The sequence below is a fragment of the Salmo salar genome, chromosome 18 (genome assembly GCF_965601325.2).
Source record: "Salmo salar chromosome 18, fSalSal1, whole genome shotgun sequence".
Lineage (NCBI taxonomy): Eukaryota > Metazoa > Chordata > Actinopteri > Salmoniformes > Salmonidae > Salmo > Salmo salar.
In genome coordinates this window covers 99,261,302-99,283,057 of record NC_138308.1, presented here as the reverse complement: position 1 = coordinate 99,283,057, position 21,756 = coordinate 99,261,302, and the positions used below count along the sequence as shown (strand labels likewise).

At 40.4% G+C, this 21,756-nt stretch overlaps 1 protein-coding gene across 1 annotated transcript in view; it reads left to right on the top strand.

Annotated features, from left to right (window-relative positions):
* The window catches only part of ccdc171 (coiled-coil domain containing 171), a 97,159-nt gene extending 76,117 nt beyond the window's left edge, over positions 1 to 21,042 (top strand). Inside the window, exons 24-27 of the mRNA XM_082964609.1 lie at positions 1,936 to 1,990; positions 3,712 to 3,843; positions 7,438 to 7,590; positions 20,499 to 21,042. Coding sequence (XP_082820735.1) covers positions 1,936 to 1,990; positions 3,712 to 3,843; positions 7,438 to 7,590; positions 20,499 to 20,744 — 586 coding nt within the window. The 3' untranslated portion in view covers positions 20,745 to 21,042. The remainder of the gene's footprint in view (positions 1 to 1,935; positions 1,991 to 3,711; positions 3,844 to 7,437; positions 7,591 to 20,498) is intronic.
* Positions 21,043 to 21,756: the final 714 nt, after the last annotated feature.

Genomic DNA, 21,756 nt, shown 5'->3' with positions numbered 1-21,756 from the left:
TTTCTTATAAGCGTCCGGATTAGTGTCCTTCTCTTTGAAACCTCAAGCTCTAGCCTTTAGCTCAGTGCGGATGTTGCTTTTAATCCATAGTTTTTTGGTTGGGATACGTTCGTACTGTCACTGTGGGGACGACGTCATCAGTGCACTTATTAATTAATGAAGCCGGTGACTGATGAGCTGACGAGGTAAAAATCTGTCGTTCTGCCCCTGAACAAGGCAGTTAACCCACTGTTCCTAGGCCGTCATTGTAAATAATCTGACTTGCCTAGTTAAATAAAAGTGTAATTAAAAAAAAAATAATAATAATCGGCAAATCGGTGTCCAAAAATACCGATTACCGATTGTTATAAAAACTTGAAATCGGCCCGAATTAATCGACCATTCCGATTAATCGGTCGACCTCGTAATACGTACGTACTGTCACTGTGGGGACGACGTCATCAGTCCACTTATTGATGAAGCCGGTGACTGAGGTGGTATACTCCTCAATGCCAACGGATAAATCCCGGAACATATTCCAGTCTGTGCTAAACAGTCCTGTAGTTCAGCATCCGCTTCATTCGGACCACTTCTGAATTGACCGCGTCACTGGTACTTCCTGCTTGAGACAGGAGTCCTAGGAGTTATGGTCAGATTTTTTTCAAAATGGAGCGTGAAGGAAGGAGAGCTTTGTACGCATCTCTATGTGTGGAGTAAAGGTGCTCTAGTTGCACAGGTAGAAATGAGTTTGTCTACATTAAAGTCTCCGGCCGCTAGGAGGAGCGTTGCCTCTGGATGAGCATTTCCTTGTTTGCTTGTGGCCTTTATACAGCTCGTTGTTACCAGCATGGATTTGTGGTGGTAATATATATATATATATATATATATATATATATATATATAACTGTCTTGGTTAATATAATGAACATGTGACCTTCAGGGGGTGTTGTGCTCTGTTGAGAATTACGGGATCTAGAGTCGTCCTTTTGCACCCTCTCAAAACGTTTTTTTCCTCTTTCTTACAGGCTGGTACACGATCGTGTTGCGTGTCTCGTGACTTCTGAGGGTTGAATGTTCATGTACTGTAGGGTCTTGACCCAGTAAAGGGGATTTTAATGTTCATGTACTGTAGGGTGTTGACCCAGTAAAGGGGATTTTAATGTTCATGTACTGTAGGGTCTTGACCCAGTAAAGGGGATTTTAATGTTCATGTACTGTAGGGTCTTGACCCAGTAAATGGGATTTTAATGTTCATGTACTGTAGGGTGTTGACCCAGTAAAGGGGATTTTAATGTTCATGTACTGTAGGGTGTTGACCCAGTAAAGGGGATTTTAATGTTCATGTACTGTAGGGTCTTGACCCAGTAAAGGGGATTTTAATGTTCATGTACTGTAGGGTCTTGACCCAGTAAAGGGGATTTTAATGTTCATGTACTGTAGGGTCTTGACCCAGTAAAGGGGATTTTAATGTTCATGTACTGTAGGGTGTTGACCCAGTAAAGGGGATTTTAATGTTCATGTACTGTAGGGTCTTGACCCAGTAAAGGGGATTTTAATGTTCATGTACTGTAGGGTGTTGACCCAGTAAAGGGGATTTTAATGTTCATGTACTGTAGGGTCTAAAAGCCGATGATGACTGTGGCATTAGCTTGCCATTGTAATGCTGACTGATCTCTCTCTCTCTGTCTCTCTCTCTCTCTCTCTCTGTCTCTCTCTCTCTCTCTCTCTGTCTCTCTCTCTCTCTTTCGCTCTCTGTCTCTCTCTTTCGCTCTCTGTCTCTCTCTCTCTCTCTCTCTGTCTCTCTCTCTCTCTTTCGCTCTCTGTCTCTCTCTGTCTCTCTCTCTCTCTCTCTCTGTCTCTCTCTCTGTCTCTCTCTCTCTCTGTCTCTCTCTCTGTCTCTCTCTCTCTCTGTCTCTCTGTCTCTGTCTCTGTCTCTCTCTCTTTCTCTCTCTCTAGGCGTAAGGACTCCCTGGCCAGCTACATGAGAGCAGTAGAGAGCAGCTACAGAGAGGTGAGCAGCACTGGTTGGTTGGTTTTTAAATAGAGAGGTGAGCAGCACTGGTTGAGTTCAGAACATTGTTTGTGTTGTAACCACGTACTATCAATCACAATGCCAGACAAACCAGCTTTTGCGTTTCTCTCTATAAAGTAGGGCACAATATTCTCCTATGTGGGACGAAGTTGAGTTACCCGCCCACTCCCCGGAGGTTTGACCCCGCCCACTCCCCGGAGGTTTGACCCCGCCCACTCCCCGGAGGTTTGACCCCTCCCACTCCCCGGAGGTTTGACCCCTCCCACTCCCCGGAGGTTTGACCCCGCCCACTCCCCGGAGGTTTGACCCCGCCCACTCCCCGGAGGTTTGACCCCGCCCACTCCCCGGAGGTTTGACCCCGCCCACTCCCCGGAGGTTTGACCCCGCCCACTCCCCGGAGGTTTGACCCCTCCCACTCCCCATTTACACTGTACAAGGGTGCAAGCTACACATACTGGCCATTTACACTGTACAAGGGTGCAAGCTACACATACTGGCCATTTACACTGTACAAGGGTGCAAGCTACACATACTGGCCATTTACACTGTACAAGGGTGAAAGCTACACATACTGGCCATTTACACTGTACAAGGGTGCAAGCTACACATACTGGCCATTTACACTGTACAAGGGTGCAAGCTACACATACTGGCCATTTACACTGTATGAAAGCTACACATACTGGCCATTTACACTGTACAAGGGTGCAAGCTACACATACTGGCCATTTACACTGTACAAGGGTGCAAGCTACACATACTGGCCATTTACACTGTACAAGGGTGAAAGCTACCCATACTGGCCATTTACACTGTACAAGGGTGCAAGCTACACATACTGGCCATTTACACTGTATAAGGGTGAAAGCTACACATACTGGCCATTTACACTGTACAAGGGTGCAAGCTACACATACTGGCCATTTACACTGTACAAGGGTGCAAGCTACACATACTGGCCATTTACACTGTACAAGGGTGCAAGCTACACATACTGGCCATTTACACTGTACAAGGGTGCAAGCTACACATACTGGCCATTTACACTGTACAAGGGTGCAAGCTACACATACTGGCCATTTACACTGTACAAGGGTGAAAGCTACACATACTGGCCATTTACACTGTACAAGGGTGCAAGCTACACATACTGGCCATTTACACTGTACAAGGGTGCAAGCTACACATACTGGCCATTTACACTGTACAAGGGTGAAAGCTACACATACTGGCCATTTACACTGTACAAGGGTGAAAGCTACACATACTGGCCATTTACACTGTACAAGGGTGAAAGCTACACATACTTGCCATTTACACTGTACAAGGGTGCAAGCTACACATACTGGCCATTTACACTGTACAAGGGTGCAAGCTACACATACTGGCCATTTACACTGTACAAGGGTGAAAGTTAGCTAGTGCTACGTATCAACAGCCATTGTTGGCCAATCCAGTAAGATTTGTACTCTATGGTGAGCTTCGATTGGTCACTCGAGTCGCCCGTGCTCGCATCGCTCAGCAGTCCCCCGTCCCCCTCCGCTTCTCTCTCTCTTTCCTTCCATTGTAAGTGAATGTCTTCCGATGTAACGCAGAGTGAAGCCGCTTCCTAGTGTAAATGGTCCAATACACACACACTCTCTCTCTCTTTCTCTATGTGATAAACTAGGACTATCTCTTTTCTCCTGCCCCTACCGCAGCTCAGAGACCGTATCGTCCAATCACGATCCACCTCCACTGACGACGACCTCCCTCTGCAGTTACCAAGAGTGCACCTGGATCTGACTGGACCAGAGAGGCTGCTGGGAGGGCCGGACGTGGCCGCCTGTCAGGTACTAGTCCTACAGGGACACTGAGTTTAGTCTGTCAGGTACTAGTCCTACAGGGACACTGAGTTTAGTCTGTCAGGTACTAGTCCTACAGGGACACTGAGTTTAGTCTGTCAGGTACTAGTCCTACAGGGACACTGAGTTTAGTCTGTCAGGTACTAGTCCTACAGGGACACTGAGTTTAGTCTGTCAGGTACTAGTCCTACAGGGACACTGAGTTTAGTCTGTCAGGTACTAGTCCTACAGGGACACTGAGTTTAGTCTGTCAGGTACTAGTCCTACAGGGACACTGAGTTTAGTCTGTCAGGTACTAGTCCTACAGGGACACTGAGTTTAGTCTGTCAGGTACTAGTCCTACAGGGACACTGAGTTTAGTCTGTCAGGTACTAGTCCTACAGGGACACTGAGTTTAGTCTGTCAGGTACTAGTCCTACAGGGACACTGAGTTTAGTCTGTCAGGTACTAGTCCTACAGGGACACTGAGTTTAGTCTGTCAGGTACTAGTCCTACAGGGACACTGAGTTTAGTCTGTCAGGTACTAGTCCTACAGGGACACTGAGTTTAGTCTGTCAGGTACTAGTCCTACAGGGACACTGAGTTTAGTCTGTCAGGTACTAGTCCTACAGGGACACTGAGTTTAGTCTGTCAGGTACTAGTCCTACAGGGACACTGAGTTTAGTCTGTCAGGTACTAGTCCTACAGGGACACTGAGTTTAGTCTGTCAGGTACTAGTCCTACAGGGACACTGAGTTTAGTCTGTCAGGTACTAGTCCTACAGGGACACTGAGTTTAGTCTGTCAGGTACTAGTCCTACAGGGACACTGAGTTTAGTCTGTCAGGTACTAGTCCTACAGGGACACTGAGTTTAGTCTGTCAGGTACTAGTCCTACAGGTACACTGAGTTTAGTCTGTCAGGTACTAGTCCTACAGGGACACTGAGTTTAGTCTGTCAGGTACTAGTCCTACAGGGACACTGAGTTTAGTCTGTCAGGTACTAGTCCTACAGGGACACTGAGTTTAGTCTGTCAGGTACTAGTCCTACAGGGACACTGAGTTTAGTCTGTCAGGTACTAGTCCTACAGGGACACTGAGTTTAGTCTGTCAGGTACTAGTCCTACAGGGACACTGAGTTTAGTCTGTCAGGTACTAGTCCTACAGGGACACTGAGTTTAGTCTGTCAGGTACTAGTCCTACAGGGACACTGAGTTTAGTCTGTCAGGTACTAGTCCTACAGGGACACTGAGTTTAGTCTGTCAGGTACTAGTCCTACAGGGACACTGAGTTTAGTCTGTCAGGTACTAGTCCTACAGGGACACTGAGTTTAGTCTGTCAGGTACTAGTCCTACAGGTACACTGAGTTTAGTCTGTCAGGTACTAGTCCTACAGGGACACTGAGTTTAGTCTGTCAGGTACTAGTCCTACAGGGACACTGAGTTTAGTCTGTCAGGTACTAGTCCTACAGGGACACTGAGTTTAGTCTGTCAGGTACTAGTCCTACAGGTACACTGAGTTTAGTCTGTCAGGTACTAGTCCTACAGGGACACTGAGTTTAGTCTGTCAGGTACTAGTCCTACAGGGACACTGAGTTTAGTCTGTCAGGTACTAGTCCTACAGGGACACTGAGTTTAGTCTGTCAGGTACTAGTCCTACAGGGACACTGAGTTTAGTCTGTCAGGTACTAGTCCTACAGGGACACTGAGTTTAGTCTGTCAGGTACTAGTCCTACAGGGACACTGAGTTTAGTCTGTCAGGTACTAGTCCTACAGGGACACTGAGTTTAGTCTGTCAGGTACTAGTCCTACAGGGACACTGAGTTTAGTCTGTCAGGTACTAGTCCTACAGGGACACTGAGTTTAGTCTGTCAGGTACTAGTCCTACAGGGACACTGAGTTTAGTCTGTCAGGTACTAGTCCTACAGGGACACTGAGTTTAGTCTGTCAGGTACTAGTCCTACAGGGACACTGAGTTTAGTCTGTCAGGTACTAGTCCTACAGGGACACTGAGTTTAGTCTGTCAGGTACTAGTCCTACAGGGACACTGAGTTTAGTCTGTCAGGTACTAGTCCTACAGGGACACTGAGTTTAGTCTGTCAGGTACTAGTCCTACAGGGACACTGAGTTTAGTCTGTCAGGTACTAGTCCTACAGGGACACTGAGTTTAGTCTGTCAGGTACTAGTCCTACAGGGACACTGAGTTTAGTCTGTCAGGTACTAGTCCTACAGGGACACTGAGTTTAGTCTGTCAGGTACTAGTCCTACAGGGACACTGAGTTTAGTCTGTCAGGTACTAGTCCTACAGGGACACTGAGTTTAGTCTGTCAGGTACTGAGAGGAGCAGGAAGTCAGGTTAGTCTGTCAGGTACTGAAAGGAGCAGGAAGTTAGTCCTGAATCTGATCTAAGGTCAGTTTAGTCTGTCAGGTACAGAGAGGAGCAGGAAGTTAGTCCTTGTATATTCATATACATGTAATAACCATCATATGGAAGTAAAGTTGGAGTCATGCGATGATACGGTGTGTGGTCCTCCCACTACGACTCATGAAACCATGCAGTTTATCTACAGATGAAATGTGATGAACTTCACAGGGGGGTGAAACGGTGACGAGCTTTAATGCTCCTTTCCAATAAATATCCACTTTCTGACTCTGGTTTTTACTTTATTGGACTCTTATTTTACCAGGTTATATTGACCGAGAACACGTTCTCATTTACAGCAACGCCCTGGGGAGTAGTTACATGGGAGAGGAGAGGGGGATTACATGATGATCGATGCTTGACTGCCGTTTTTGACAAATGAAAATATATATAGCCATAATAATTGGAGTAAACTAATGGACAATAACACTTAGGCTTCTACTTCCAGCTTATACAGAGCATTCGTAAAGTATTCAGACCCCTTTACTTTTTCCAAAATGTTTTACGTTACAGACTCATTCTAAAAATGGATTAAATAATTTATATTATAACATAACAGTCCTTATCAATCTACAAACAATACCCCATAATGACATCACAATAATCCATCATGACATCACAATACCCCATAATGACATCACAATACCCCATAATGACATCACAATACCCCATAATGACAAAGTGAAAAAAATTTTTTTTTTAAATGTTTGCAAATGTATAAAATAAAAAATTCTGAACTACCTTATTTACGTAAGTATTCAGACTCTTTGCTATGAGACTTGAAATTGAGCTCAGGTGCATCCTGTTTCCATTGATCATCCTTGAGATGTTTCTACAACTTGATTGGAGTCCACCTGTGGTAAATTCAATTGATTGGACATGATTTGGAAAGGCACACACCTGTCTATATAAGGTCCCACAGTTTACAGAGCATGTCAGAGCAAAAACCAAGCCATGAGGTCGAAGGAATTGTCCGTATTGCTAGTTGGTCCTCTCCTCTCAGAACTAGATCAGGTTAACATATTACCATCTACTATCAGTAGTTGGTCCTCTCCTCTCAGAACTAGATCAGGTTAACATACTCCTGGTGTTAGTTCAACACCTTTCCCTGAATATTTAAAGAAACACACACATTCACACCCTGAATAAAAACCTTTTGCTCTTTCCTCCCATGGTGCATTGCAGAGCCTGGTGGGGATGTTTTCTGAGTTGTACCACGCAGCGTTCTCCAGGATTGGTTCGATGGAGAGGGAAATCTCCGCCCACCAAAGCCATGTCTCCGCCCTCCGGAAAGAACTACAAGATGCCTGTCTCAGAGAGGACCTCCGTTTCATCCCTGTAAGAGACTAGAGGACCTCCGTTTCATCCCTGGAGGGACTATTTATAGTAACACTGCTGTCCTACAACTAGATACTCTTTATAGTAACGCTGCTGTCCTACAACTAGATACTCTTTATAGTAACACTGCTGTCCTACAACTAGATACTCTTTATAGTAACGCTGCTGTCCTACAACTAGATACTCTTTATAGTAACGCTGCTGTCCTACAACTAGATACTCTTTATAGTAACACTGCTGTCCTACAACTAGATACTCTTTATAGTAACACTGCTGTCCTACAACTAGATACTCTTTATAGTAACACTGTCCTACAACTAGATACTCTTTATAGTAACACTGCTGTCCTACAACTAGATACTCTTTATAGTAACACTGCTGTCCTACAACTAGATACTCTTTATAGTAACACTGTCCTACAACTAGATACTCTTTATAGTAACACTGCTGTCCTACAACTAGATACTCTTTATAGTAACACTGCTGTCCTACAACTAGATACTCTTTATAGTAACGCTGCTGTCCTACAACTAGATACTCTTTATAGTAACACTGCTGTCCTACAACTAGATACTCTTTATAGTAACGCTGCTGTCCTACAACTAGATACTCTTTATAGTAACACTGCTGTCCTACAACTAGATACTCTTTATAGTAACACTGCTGTCCTACAACTAGATACTCTTTATAGTAACGCTGCTGTCCTACAACTAGATACTCTTTATAGTAACACTGTCCTACAACTAGATACTCTTTATAGTAACACTGCTGTCCTACAACTAGATACTCTTTATAGTAACACTGCTGTCCTACAACTAGATACTCTTTATAGTAACGCTGCTGTCCTACAACTAGATACTCTTTATAGTAACACTGCTGTCCTACAACTAGATACTCTTTATAGTAACGCTGCTGTCCTACAACTAGATACTCTTTATAGTAACGCTGCTGTCCTACAACTAGATACTCTTTATAGTAACACTGTCCTACAACTAGATACTATTTATAGTAACACTGTCCTACAACTAGATACTCTTTATAGTAACACTGTCCTACAACTAGATACTCTTTATAGTAACACTGTCCTACAACTAGATACTCTTTATAGTAACGCTGCTGTCCTACAACTAGATACTCTTTATAGTAACACTGCTGTCCTACAACTAGATACTCTTTATAGTAACACTGTCCTACAACTAGATACTCTTTATAGTAACGCTGCTGTCCTACAACTAGATACTCTTTATAGTAACACTGCTGTCCTACAACTAGATACTCTTTATAGTAACACTGTCCTACAACTAGATACTCTTTATAGTAACGCTGCTGTCCTACAACTAGATACTCTTTATAGTAACGCTGCTGTCCTACAACTAGATACTCTTTATAGTAACACTGCTGTCCTACAACTAGATACTCTTTATAGTAACACTGCTGTCCTACAACTAGATACTCTTTATAGTAACACTGCTGTCCTACAACTAGATACTCTTTATAGTAACACTGCTGTCCTACAACTAGATACTCTTTATAGTAACACTGCTGTCCTACAACTAGATACTCTTTATAGTAACACTGTCCTACAACTAGATACTCTTTATAGTAACACTGTCCTACAACTAGATACTCTTTATAGTAACACTGCTGTCCTACAACTAGATACTCTTTATAGTAACACTGCTGTCCTACAACTAGATACTCTTTATAGTAACACTGCTGTCCTACAACTAGATACTCTTTATAGTAACACTGCTGTCCTACAACTAGATACTATTTATAGTAACACTGCTGTCCTACAACTAGATACTCTTTATAGTAACACTGCTGTCCTACAACTAGATACTCTTTATAGTAACACTGTCCTACAACTAGATACTCTTTATAGTAACACTGCTGTCCTACAACTAGATACTCTTTATAGTAACACTGTCCTACAACTAGATACTCTTTATAGTAATGCTGCTGTCCTACAACTAGATACTCTTTATAGTAATGCTGCTGTCCTACAACTAGATACTCTTTATAGTAACACTGCTGTCCTACAACTAGATACTCTTTATAGTAACACTGCTGTCCTACAACTAGATACTCTTTATAGTAACACTGCTGTCCTACAACTAGATACTCTTTATAGTAACACTGCTGTCCTACAACTAGATACTCTTTATAGTAACACTGCTGTCCTACAACTAGATACTCTTTATAGTAACACTGCTGTCCTACAACTAGATACTCTTTATAGTAACACTGTCCTACAACTAGATACTCTTTATAGTAACACTGTCCTACAACTAGATACTCTTTATAGTAACACTGTCCTACAACTAGATACTATTTATAGTAACACTGTCCTACAACTAGATACTCTTTATAGTAACGCTGCTGTCCTACAACTAGATACTCTTTATAGTAACACTGCTGTCCTACAACTAGATACTCTTTATAGTAACACTGCTGTCCTACAACTAGATACTCTTTATAGTAACACTGCTGTCCTACAACTAGATACTCTTTATAGTAACACTGCTGTCCTACAACTAGATACTCTTTATAGTAACACTGCTGTCCTACAACTAGATACTCTTTATAGTAACACTGCTGTCCTACAACTAGATACTCTTTATAGTAACACTGCTGTCCTACAACTAGATACTCTTTATAGTAACACTGCTGTCCTACAACTAGATACTCTTTATAGTAACACTGCTGTCCTACAACTAGATACTCTTTATAGTAACGCTGCTGTCCTACAACTAGATACTCTTTATAGTAACGCTGCTGTCCTACAACTAGATACTCTTTATAGTAACGCTGCTGTCCTACAACTAGATACTCTTTATAGTAACACTGCTGTCCTACAACTAGATACTCTTTATAGTAACACTGTCCTACAACTAGATACTCTTTATAGTAACGCTGCTGTCCTACAACTAGATACTCTTTATAGTAACACTGCTGTCCTACAACTAGATACTCTTTATAGTAACGCTGCTGTCCTACAACTAGATACTCTTTATAGTAACGCTGCTGTCCTACAACTAGATACTCTTTATAGTAACGCTGCTGTCCTACAACTAGATACTCTTTATAGTAACGCTGCTGTCCTACAACTAGATACTCTTTATAGTAACGCTGCTGTCCTACAACTAGATACTCTTTATAGTAACGCTGCTGTCCTACAACTAGATACTCTTTATAGTAACAGCTGTCCTACAACTAGATACTCTTTATAGTAACACTGCTGTCCTACAACTAGATACTCTTTATAGTAACACTGCTGTCCTACAACTAGATACTCTTTATAGTAACACTGCTGTCCTACAACTAGATACTCTTTATAGTAACACTGCTGTCCTACAACTAGATACTATTTATAGTAACGCTGCTGTCCTACAACTAGATACTCTTTATAGTAACACTGCTGTCCTACAACTAGATACTCTTTATAGTAACACTGCTGTCCTACAACTAGATACTATTTATAGTAACGCTGCTGTCCTACAACTAGATACTCTTTATAGTAACGCTGCTGTCCTACAACTAGATACTCTTTATAGTAACGCTGCTGTCCTACAACTAGATACTATTTATAGTAACACTGCTGTCCTACAACTAGATACTCTTTATAGTAACACTGCTGTCCTACAACTAGATACTCTTTATAGTAACAGCTGTCCTACAACTAGATACTCTTTATAGTAACACTGTCCTACAACTAGATACTCTTTATAGTAACACTGCTGTCCTACAACTAGATACTCTTTATAGTAACACTGCTGTCCTACAACTAGATACTCTTTATAGTAACACTGCTGTCCTACAACTAGATACTCTTTATAGTAACACTGTCCTACAACTAGATACTCTTTATAGTAACACTGCTGTCCTACAACTAGATACTCTTTATAGTAACACTGACTCTTTATAGTAACACTGCTGTCCTACAACTAGATACTCTTTATAGTAACACTGCTGTCCTACAACTAGATACTCTTTATAGTAACACTGCTGTCCTACAACTAGATACTCTTTATAGTAACACTGCTGTCCTACAACTAGATACTCTTTATAGTAACACTGCTGTCCTACAACTAGATACTCTTTATAGTAACACTGTCCTACAACTAGATACTCTTTATAGTAACACTGTCCTACAACTAGATACTCTTTATAGTAACGCTGCTGTCCTACAACTAGATACTCTTTATAGTAACGCTGCTGTCCTACAACTAGATACTCTTTATAGTAACACTGCTGTCCTACAACTAGATACTCTTTATAGTAACGCTGCTGTCCTACAACTAGATACTCTTTATAGTAACGCTGCTGTCCTACAACTAGATACTCTTTATAGTAACACTGCTGTCCTACAACTAGATACTCTTTATAGTAACGCTGCTGTCCTACAACTAGATACTCTTTATAGTAACGCTGCTGTCCTACAACTAGATACTCTTTATAGTAACGCTGCTGTCCTACAACTAGATACTCTTTATAGTAACACTGTCCTACAACTAGATACTCTTTATAGTAACACTGCTGTCCTACAACTAGATACTCTTTATAGTAACACTGCTGTCCTACAACTAGATACTCTTTATAGTAACACTGCTGTCCTACAACTAGATACTCTTTATAGTAACACTGTCCTACAACTAGATACTCTTTATAGTAACACTGTCCTACAACTAGATACTCTTTATAGTAACACTGCTGTCCTACAACTAGATACTCTTTATAGTAACACTGCTGTCCTACAACTAGATACTCTTTATAGTAACACTGCTGTCCTACAACTAGATACTCTTTATAGTAACACTGCTGTCCTACAACTAGATACTCTTTATAGTAACGCTGCTGTCCTACAACTAGATACTCTTTATAGTAACACTGCTGTCCTACAACTAGATACTCTTTATAGTAACACTGCTGTCCTACAACTAGATACTCTTTATAGTAACGCTGCTGTCCTACAACTAGATACTCTTTATAGTAACGCTGCTGTCCTACAACTAGATACTCTTTATAGTAACACTGCTGTCCTACAACTAGATACTCTTTATAGTAACAGCTGTCCTACAACTAGATACTCTTTATAGTAACACTGCTGTCCTACAACTAGATACTCTTTATAGTAACACTGCTGTCCTACAACTAGATACTCTTTATAGTAACGCTGCTGTCCTACAACTAGATACTCTTTATAGTAACACTGCTGTCCTACAACTAGATACTCTTTATAGTAACGCTGCTGTCCTACAACTAGATACTCTTTATAGTAACACTGCTGTCCTACAACTAGATACTCTTTATAGTAACACTGCTGTCCTACAACTAGATACTCTTTATAGTAACACTGTCCTACAACTAGATACTCTTTATAGTAACACTGTCCTACAACTAGATACTCTTTATAGTAACACTGCTGTCCTACAACTAGATACTCTTTATAGTAACACTGCTGTCCTACAACTAGATACTCTTTATAGTAACACTGCTGTCCTACAACTAGATACTCTTTATAGTAACACTGCTGTCCTACAACTAGATACTCTTTATAGTAACCGCTGTCCTACAACTAGATACTCTTTATAGTAACACTGTCCTACAACTAGATACTCTTTATAGTAACACTGCTGTCCTACAACTAGATACTCTTTATAGTAACACTGCTGTCCTACAACTAGATACTCTTTATAGTAACACTGCTGTCCTACAACTAGATACTCTTTATAGTAACACTGCTGCCTACAACTAGATACTCTTTATAGTAACACGCTGTCCTACAACTAGATACTCTTTATAGTAACGCTGCTGTCCTACAACTAGATACTCTTTATAGTAACGCTGCTGTCCTACAACTAGATACTCTTTATAGTAACACTGCTGTCCTACAACTAGATACTCTTTATAGTAACACTGCTGTCCTACAACTAGATACTCTTTATAGTAACACTGCTGTCCTACAACTAGATACTCTTTATAGTAACACTGCTGTCCTACAACTAGATACTCTTTATAGTAACACTGCTGTCCTACAACTAGATACTCTTTATAGTAACACTGCTGTCCTACAACTAGATACTCTTTATAGTAACACTGCTGTCCTACAACTAGATACTCTTTATAGTAACGCTGCTGTCCTACAACTAGATACTCTTTATAGTAACACTGCTGTCCTACAACTAGATACTCTTTATAGTAACACTGCTGTCCTACAACTAGATACTCTTTATAGTAACACTGCTGTCCTACAACTAGATACTCTTTATAGTAACACTGTCCTACAACTAGATACTCTTTATAGTAACGCTGCTGTCCTACAACTAGATACTCTTTATAGTAACACTGCTGTCCTACAACTAGATACTCTTTATAGTAACACTGCTGTCCTACAACTAGATACTCTTTATAGTAACGCTGCTGTCCTACAACTAGATACTCTTTATAGTAACGCTGCTGTCCTACAACTAGATACTCTTTATAGTAACGCTGCTGTCCTACAACTAGATACTCTTTATAGTAACACTGCTGTCCTACAACTAGATACTCTTTATAGTAACACTGCTGTCCTACAACTAGATACTCTTTATAGTAACACTGCTGTCCTACAACTAGATACTCTTTATAGTAACACTGCTGTCCTACAACTAGATACTCTTTATAGTAACACTGTCCTACAACTAGATACTCTTTATAGTAACACTGCTGTCCTACAACTAGATACTCTTTATAGTAACACTGCTGTCCTACAACTAGATACTCTTTATAGTAACACTGCTGTCCTACAACTAGATACTCTTTATAGTAACACTGCTGTCCTACAACTAGATACTCTTTATAGTAACACTGTCCTACAACTAGATACTCTTTATAGTAACACTGTCCTGCAACTAGATACTATTTATAGTAACACTGTCCTACAACTAGATACTCTTTATAGTAACGCTGCTGTCCTACAACTAGATACTCTTTATAGTAACGCTGCTGTCCTACAACTAGATACTCTTTATAGTAACAGCTGTCCTACAACTAGATACTCTTTATAGTAACGCTGCTGTCCTACAACTAGATACTCTTTATAGTAACGCTGCTGTCCTACAACTAGATACTCTTTATAGTAACGCTGCTGTCCTACAACTAGATACTCTTTATAGTAACGCTGCTGTCCTACAACTAGATACTCTTTATAGTAACGCTGCTGTCCTACAACTAGATACTCTTTATAGTAACGCTGCTGTCCTACAACTAGATACTCTTTATAGTAACACTGCTGTCCTACAACTAGATACTCTTTATAGTAACACTGTCCTACAACTAGATACTCTTTATAGTAACGCTGCTGTCCTACAACTAGATACTCTTTATAGTAACACTGTCCTACAACTAGATACTCTTTATAGTAACACTGTCCTACAACTAGATACTCTTTATAGTAACACTGTCCTACAACTAGATACTCTTTATAGTAACACTGTCCTACAACTAGATACTCTTTATAGTAACACTGCTGTCCTACAACTAGATACTCTTTATAGTAACACTGCTGTCCTACAACTAGATACTCTTTATAGTAACACTGCTGTCCTACAACTAGATACTCTTTATAGTAACGCTGCTGTCCTACAACTAGATACTCTTTATAGTAACGCTGCTGTCCTACAACTAGATACTCTTTATAGTAACGCTGCTGTCCTACAACTAGATACTCTTTATAGTAACAGCTGTCCTACAACTAGATACTCTTTATAGTAACACTGCTGTCCTACAACTAGATACTCTTTATAGTAACACTGCTGTCCTACAACTAGATACTCTTTATAGTAACACTGTCCTACAACTAGATACTCTTTATAGTAACACTGCTGTCCTACAACTAGATACTCTTTATAGTAACACTGTCCTACAACTAGATACTCTTTATAGTAACACTGCTGTCCTACAACTAGATACTCTTTATAGTAACACTGCTGTCCTACAACTAGATACTCTTTATAGTAACACTGTCCTACAACTAGATACTCTTTATAGTAACACTGTCCTACAACTAGATACTCTTTATAGTAACACTGTCCTACAACTAGATACTCTTTATAGTAACGCTGCTGTCCTACAACTAGATACTCTTTATAGTAACACTGTCCTACAACTAGATACTCTTTATAGTAACACTGCTGTCCTACAACTAGATACTCTTTATAGTAACACTGCTGTCCTACAACTAGATACTCTTTATAGTAACACTGCTGTCCTACAACTAGATACTCTTTATAGTAACACTGCTGTCCTACAACTAGATACTCTTTATAGTAACACTGCTGTCCTACAACTAGATACTCTTTATAGTAACGCTGCTGTCCTACAACTAGATACTCTTTATAGTAACGCTGCTGTCCTACAACTAGATACTCTTTATAGTAACACTGCTGTCCTACAACTAGATACTCTTTATAGTAACACTGTCCTACAACTAGATACTCTTTATAGTAACACTGTCCTACAACTAGATACTCTTTATAGTAACACTGCTGTCCTACAACTAGATACTCTTTATAGTAACACTGCTGTCCTACAACTAGATACTCTTTATAGTAACACTGCTGTCCTACAACTAGATACTCTTTATAGTAACACGCTGTCCTACAACTAGATACTCTTTATAGTAACACGCTGTCCTACAACTAGATACTCTTTATAGTAACAGCTGTCCTACAACTAGATACTCTTTATAGTAACACTGCTGTCCTACAACTAGATACTCTTTATAGTAACGCTGCTGTCCTACAACTAGATACTCTTTATAGTAACGCTGCTGTCCTACAACTAGATACTCTTTATAGTAACACTGCTGTCCTACAACTAGATACTCTTTATAGTAACACTGCTGTCCTACAACTAGATACTCTTTATAGTAACACTGCTGTCCTACAACTAGATACTCTTTATAGTAACACTGCTGTCCTACAACTAGATACTCTTTATAGTAACACTGCTGTCCTACAACTAGATACTCTTTATAGTAACGCTGCTGTCCTACAACTAGATACTCTTTATAGTAACAGCTGTCCTACAACTAGATACTCTTTATAGTAACACTGCTGTCCTACAACTAGATACTCTTTATAGTAACACTGCTGTCCTACAACTAGATACTCTTTATAGTAACGCTGCTGTCCTACAACTAGATACTCTTTATAGTAACACTGTCCTACAACTAGATACTCTTTATAGTAACACTGTCCTACAACTAGATACTCTTTATAGTAACACTGTCCTACAACTAGATACTCTTTATAGTAACACTGTCCTACAACTAGATACTCTTTATAGTAACACTGCTGTCCTACAACTAGATACTCTTTATAGTAACACTGCTGTCCTACAACTAGATACTCTTTATAGTAACGCTGCTGTCCTACAACTAGATACTCTTTATAGTAACACTGTCCTACAACTAGATACTCTTTATAGTAACACTGTCCTACAACTAGATACTCTTTATAGTAACGCTGCTGTCCTACAACTAGATACTCTTTATAGTAACACTGCTGTCCTACAACTAGATACTCTTTATAGTAACACTGCTGTCCTACAACTAGATACTCTTTATAGTAACGCTGCTGTCCTACAACTAGATACTCTTTATAGTAACGCTGCTGTCCTACAACTAGATACTCTTTATAGTAACACTGCTGTCCTACAACTAGATACTCTTTATAGTAACACTGCTGTCCTACAACTAGATACTCTTTATAGTAACACTGCTGTCCTACAACTAGATACTCTTTATAGTAACACTGCTGTCCTACAACTAGATACTCTTTATAGTAACACTGCTGTCCTACAACTAGATACTCTTTATAGTAACACTGTCCTACAACTAGATACTCTTTATAGTAACACTGCTGTCCTACAACTAGATACTCTTTATAGTAACACTGCTGTCCTACAACTAGATACTCTTTATAGTAACACTGCTGTCCTACAACTAGATACTCTTTATAGTAACGCTGCTGTCCTACAACTAGATACTCTTTATAGTAACGCTGCTGTCCTACAACTAGATACTCTTTATAGTAACACTGCTGTCCTACAACTAGATACTCTTTATAGTAACGCTGCTGTCCTACAACTAGATACTCTTTATAGTAACGCTGCTGTCCTACAACTAGATACTCTTTATAGTAACGCTGCTGTCCTACAACTAGATACTCTTTATAGTAACACTGCTGTCCTACAACTAGATACTCTTTATAGTAACACTGCTGTCCTACAACTAGATACTCTTTATAGTAACACTGTCCTACAACTAGATACTCTTTATAGTAACACTGCTGTCCTACAACTAGATACTCTTTATAGTAACCTGCTGTCCTACAACTAGATACTCTTTATAGTAACGCTGCTGTCCTACAACTAGATACTCTTTATAGTAACACTGTCCTACAACTAGATACTCTTTATAGTAACACTGCTGTCCTACAACTAGATACTCTTTATAGTAACACTGCTGTCCTACAACTAGATACTCTTTATAGTAACGCTGCTGTCCTACAACTAGATACTCTTTATAGTAACACTGTCCTACAACTAGATACTCTTTATAGTAACACTGCTGTCCTACAACTAGATACTCTTTATAGTAACGCTGCTGTCCTACAACTAGATACTCTTTATAGTAACGCTGCTGTCCTACAACTAGATACTCTTTATAGTAACACTGCTGTCCTACAACTAGATACTCTTTATAGTAACACTGTCCTACAACTAGATACTCTTTATAGTAACACTGCTGTCCTACAACTAGATACTCTTTATAGTAACACTGTCCTACAACTAGATACTCTTTATAGTAACACTGTCCTACAACTAGATACTCTTTATAGTAACACTGCTGTCCTACAACTAGATACTCTTTATAGTAACACTGTCCTACAACTAGATACTCTTTATAGTAACACTGCTGTCCTACAACTAGATACTCTTTATAGTAACACTGCTGTCCTACAACTAGATACTCTTTATAGTAACGCTGCTGTCCTACAACTAGATACTCTTTATAGTAACGCTGCTGTCCTACAACTAGATACTCTTTATAGTAACGCTGCTGTCCTACAACTAGATACTCTTTATAGTAACGCTGCTGTCCTACAACTAGATACTCTTTATAGTAACGCTGCTGTCCTACAACTAGATACTCTTTATAGTAACGCTGCTGTCCTACAACTAGATACTCTTTATAGTAACGCTGCTGTCCTACAACTAGATACTCTTTATAGTAACGCTGCTGTCCTACAACTAGATACTCTTTATAGTAACGCTGCTGTCCTACAACTAGATACTCTTTATAGTAACACTGCTGTCCTACAACTAGATACTCTTTATAGTAACACTGCTGTCCTACAACTAGATACTCTTTATAGTAACACTGCTGTCCTACAACTAGATACTCTTTATAGTAACACTGCTGTCCTACAACTAGATACTCTTTATAGTAACACTGTCCTACAACTAGATACTCTTTATAGTAACACTGCTGTCCTACAACTAGATACTCTTTATAGTAACGCTGCTGTCCTACAACTAGATACTCTTTATAGTAACGCTGCTGTCCTACAACTAGATACTCTTTATAGTAACGCTGCTGTCCTACAACTAGATACTCTTTATAGTAACACTGTCCTACAACTAGATACTCTTTATAGTAACACTGCTGTCCTACAACTAGATACTCTTTATAGTAACGCTGCTGTCCTACAACTAGATACTCTTTATAGTAACACTGCTGTCCTACAACTAGATACTCTTTATAGTAACACTGCTGTCCTACAACTAGATACTCTTTATAGTAACGCTGCTGTCCTACAACTAGATACTCTTTATAGTAACACTGTCCTACAACTAGATACTCTTTATAGTAACACTGCTGTCCTACAACTAGATACTCTTTATAGTAACACTGCTGTCCTACAACTAGATACTCTTTATAGTAACGCTGCTGTCCTACAACTAGATACTCTTTATAGTAACGCTGCTGTCCTACAACTAGATACTCTTTATAGTAACACTGCTGTCCTACAACTAGATACTCTTTATAGTAACGCTGCTGTCCTACAACTAGATACTCTTTATAGTAACACTGCTGTCCTACAACTAGATACTCTTTATAGTAACACTGTCCTACAACTAGATACTCTTTATAGTAACACTGCTGTCCTACAACTAGATACTCTTTATAGTAACACTGCTGTCCTACAACTAGAGAGACTCTCTCAACACTGCTGTCTCTCATCTATCAGTTGTCCTCGTCCGATTACTGACAGTATGGAAGAACCTCTGTTTGGCTCATTTAACACCGCAGGGACTGCAGTGTCTAAAAGAGTAGAAATCAGGCTTGATCCCTGTGTCTGTGTGCGTTTTTTTCTCCTGTCGATGTATCTTTTTAACGTCTGTCTACTTTTCCAGACTTAACTTCCAAACTGTGAAATGTGTCCGTTTGACCAAACCCACAGTGACACTTTCAATAGGAAGACTTTACTTCTACCCCTAGTTTCCATTTCCTTAATCTGGTCGTTAATCCCCCAAAAACAGACAAGGTTTTTCTAGATGTTGTAAAGGAAGTGGTCTCAGTAAACGGCTGGATATGGACGGTCATCATTTAAATGACAGGCTGCTATTTAAAGCGGGACCTACGATTCAATTGACTCTTTAAAAAAAAAAGCTCATTTCAAAGACTGAAAATAACTAGGATCAGTCTCTCTATTTCCTCTCCCTCTCGTTTAGGACCTTCAGACTGACTAGGACTGATTTTTGTTTGGTAGTTTGTGGGACATGGATAAAAGGAAAGTTGTTTATGTGTGTTTTCATGTTCCTTAACCTTTGACCTCCCCTCCTCTCCTCTTCTTCAGGCGTGTGATTCTCAATCGTCAATGACCCCGCACCTAGACGACCCCTTTCAGCTCCTCGTTGACCCCGAAGCCCCTCCCACCGACCGCGCCAACGTTCTGCTGAGGGAGGCGACATGCAAACCCAACCCTACCCCGTCCCTCGCTCCCTCCCTCCCCTTGTCAGACCCCTCTACAAAGGCCAAGGGCTGTAAGAAGGTCCCCAAGAAGAGTCGTTCTGTACCGTCCAAGGCTCCGTCGAGAAGATAAGACCACAGCATCACTGTTAGGTGTCACAGTGTATCTGCCGCTGCGTCTGAAATGGATCCATATTTCCCAAAGTGCTGTTGACCAGGAGACCCTTGGGTTCGTCTTTGGGAAGCATCGTGTGTTAGGAGAACAACCCTTCAGTGTACTACAGATTCCTTCCTTATAACTGTCCTTTTTATGAAGCGTTTTGATACTGTCATAAGAGTATGAGGTAGACATTTTATTTAGCTGAAAAAAATAAAAAATAAAAAGACCTGTTTTTGTTCCATAAATCAGTAAACCTTTTTACCTGGAAAAATGACTACTGGCTTTTCAGTTTGGGTCATGTGATGTCTCTTCACATCCAGAGATCTGCCTCTCAAGGTGCAACTGGTGAATGAGTGGAAATAAGTGTGTGTGTGTGTGTGTGTGTGTGTGTGTGTGTGTGTGTGTGTGTGTGTGTGTGTGTGTGTGTGTGTGTGTGTGTGTGTGTGTGTGTGTGTGTGTACACTCTTCCTGAACCCTATAATCAGATACCCCCAGTACATCTACACACAGACACAAGAAAGACTGTAATGATCTCCTATGGCTTGTAGTCTGTGTGTGTGTGTGTAGTCTGTGTGTGTGTTTGCAACATTCAATACGTTTTAGATATTTTAATTTGCATACATCCTGTTCCAGTCATTTTGCCCAGCTGTTTCTGTGTCTGAAGCTCAGAGCTTGTGACTTGATGCAGCGTCAACTGTCTACCTGTCTGTCCTGAGACAGAGCGGAGGTGTCTGTACCTGTCCCCAACCACCTGCTACTGTCACCTCACTGAGTGTGTGTGTGCGTCACTCCTGTTCTCTTCCTGCTCTGACCTGATTTATTAAAACCATTGGAAGTGAAACAGTCATATCACTCAACCTCCATGGGTACCTCTAGTACTACCTCACCAGTCCTCCATGGATACCACACCAGTCCTCCATGGATACCTCTAGTACTACCTCACCAGTCCTCCATGGATACCTCTAGTACTACCACACCAGTCCTC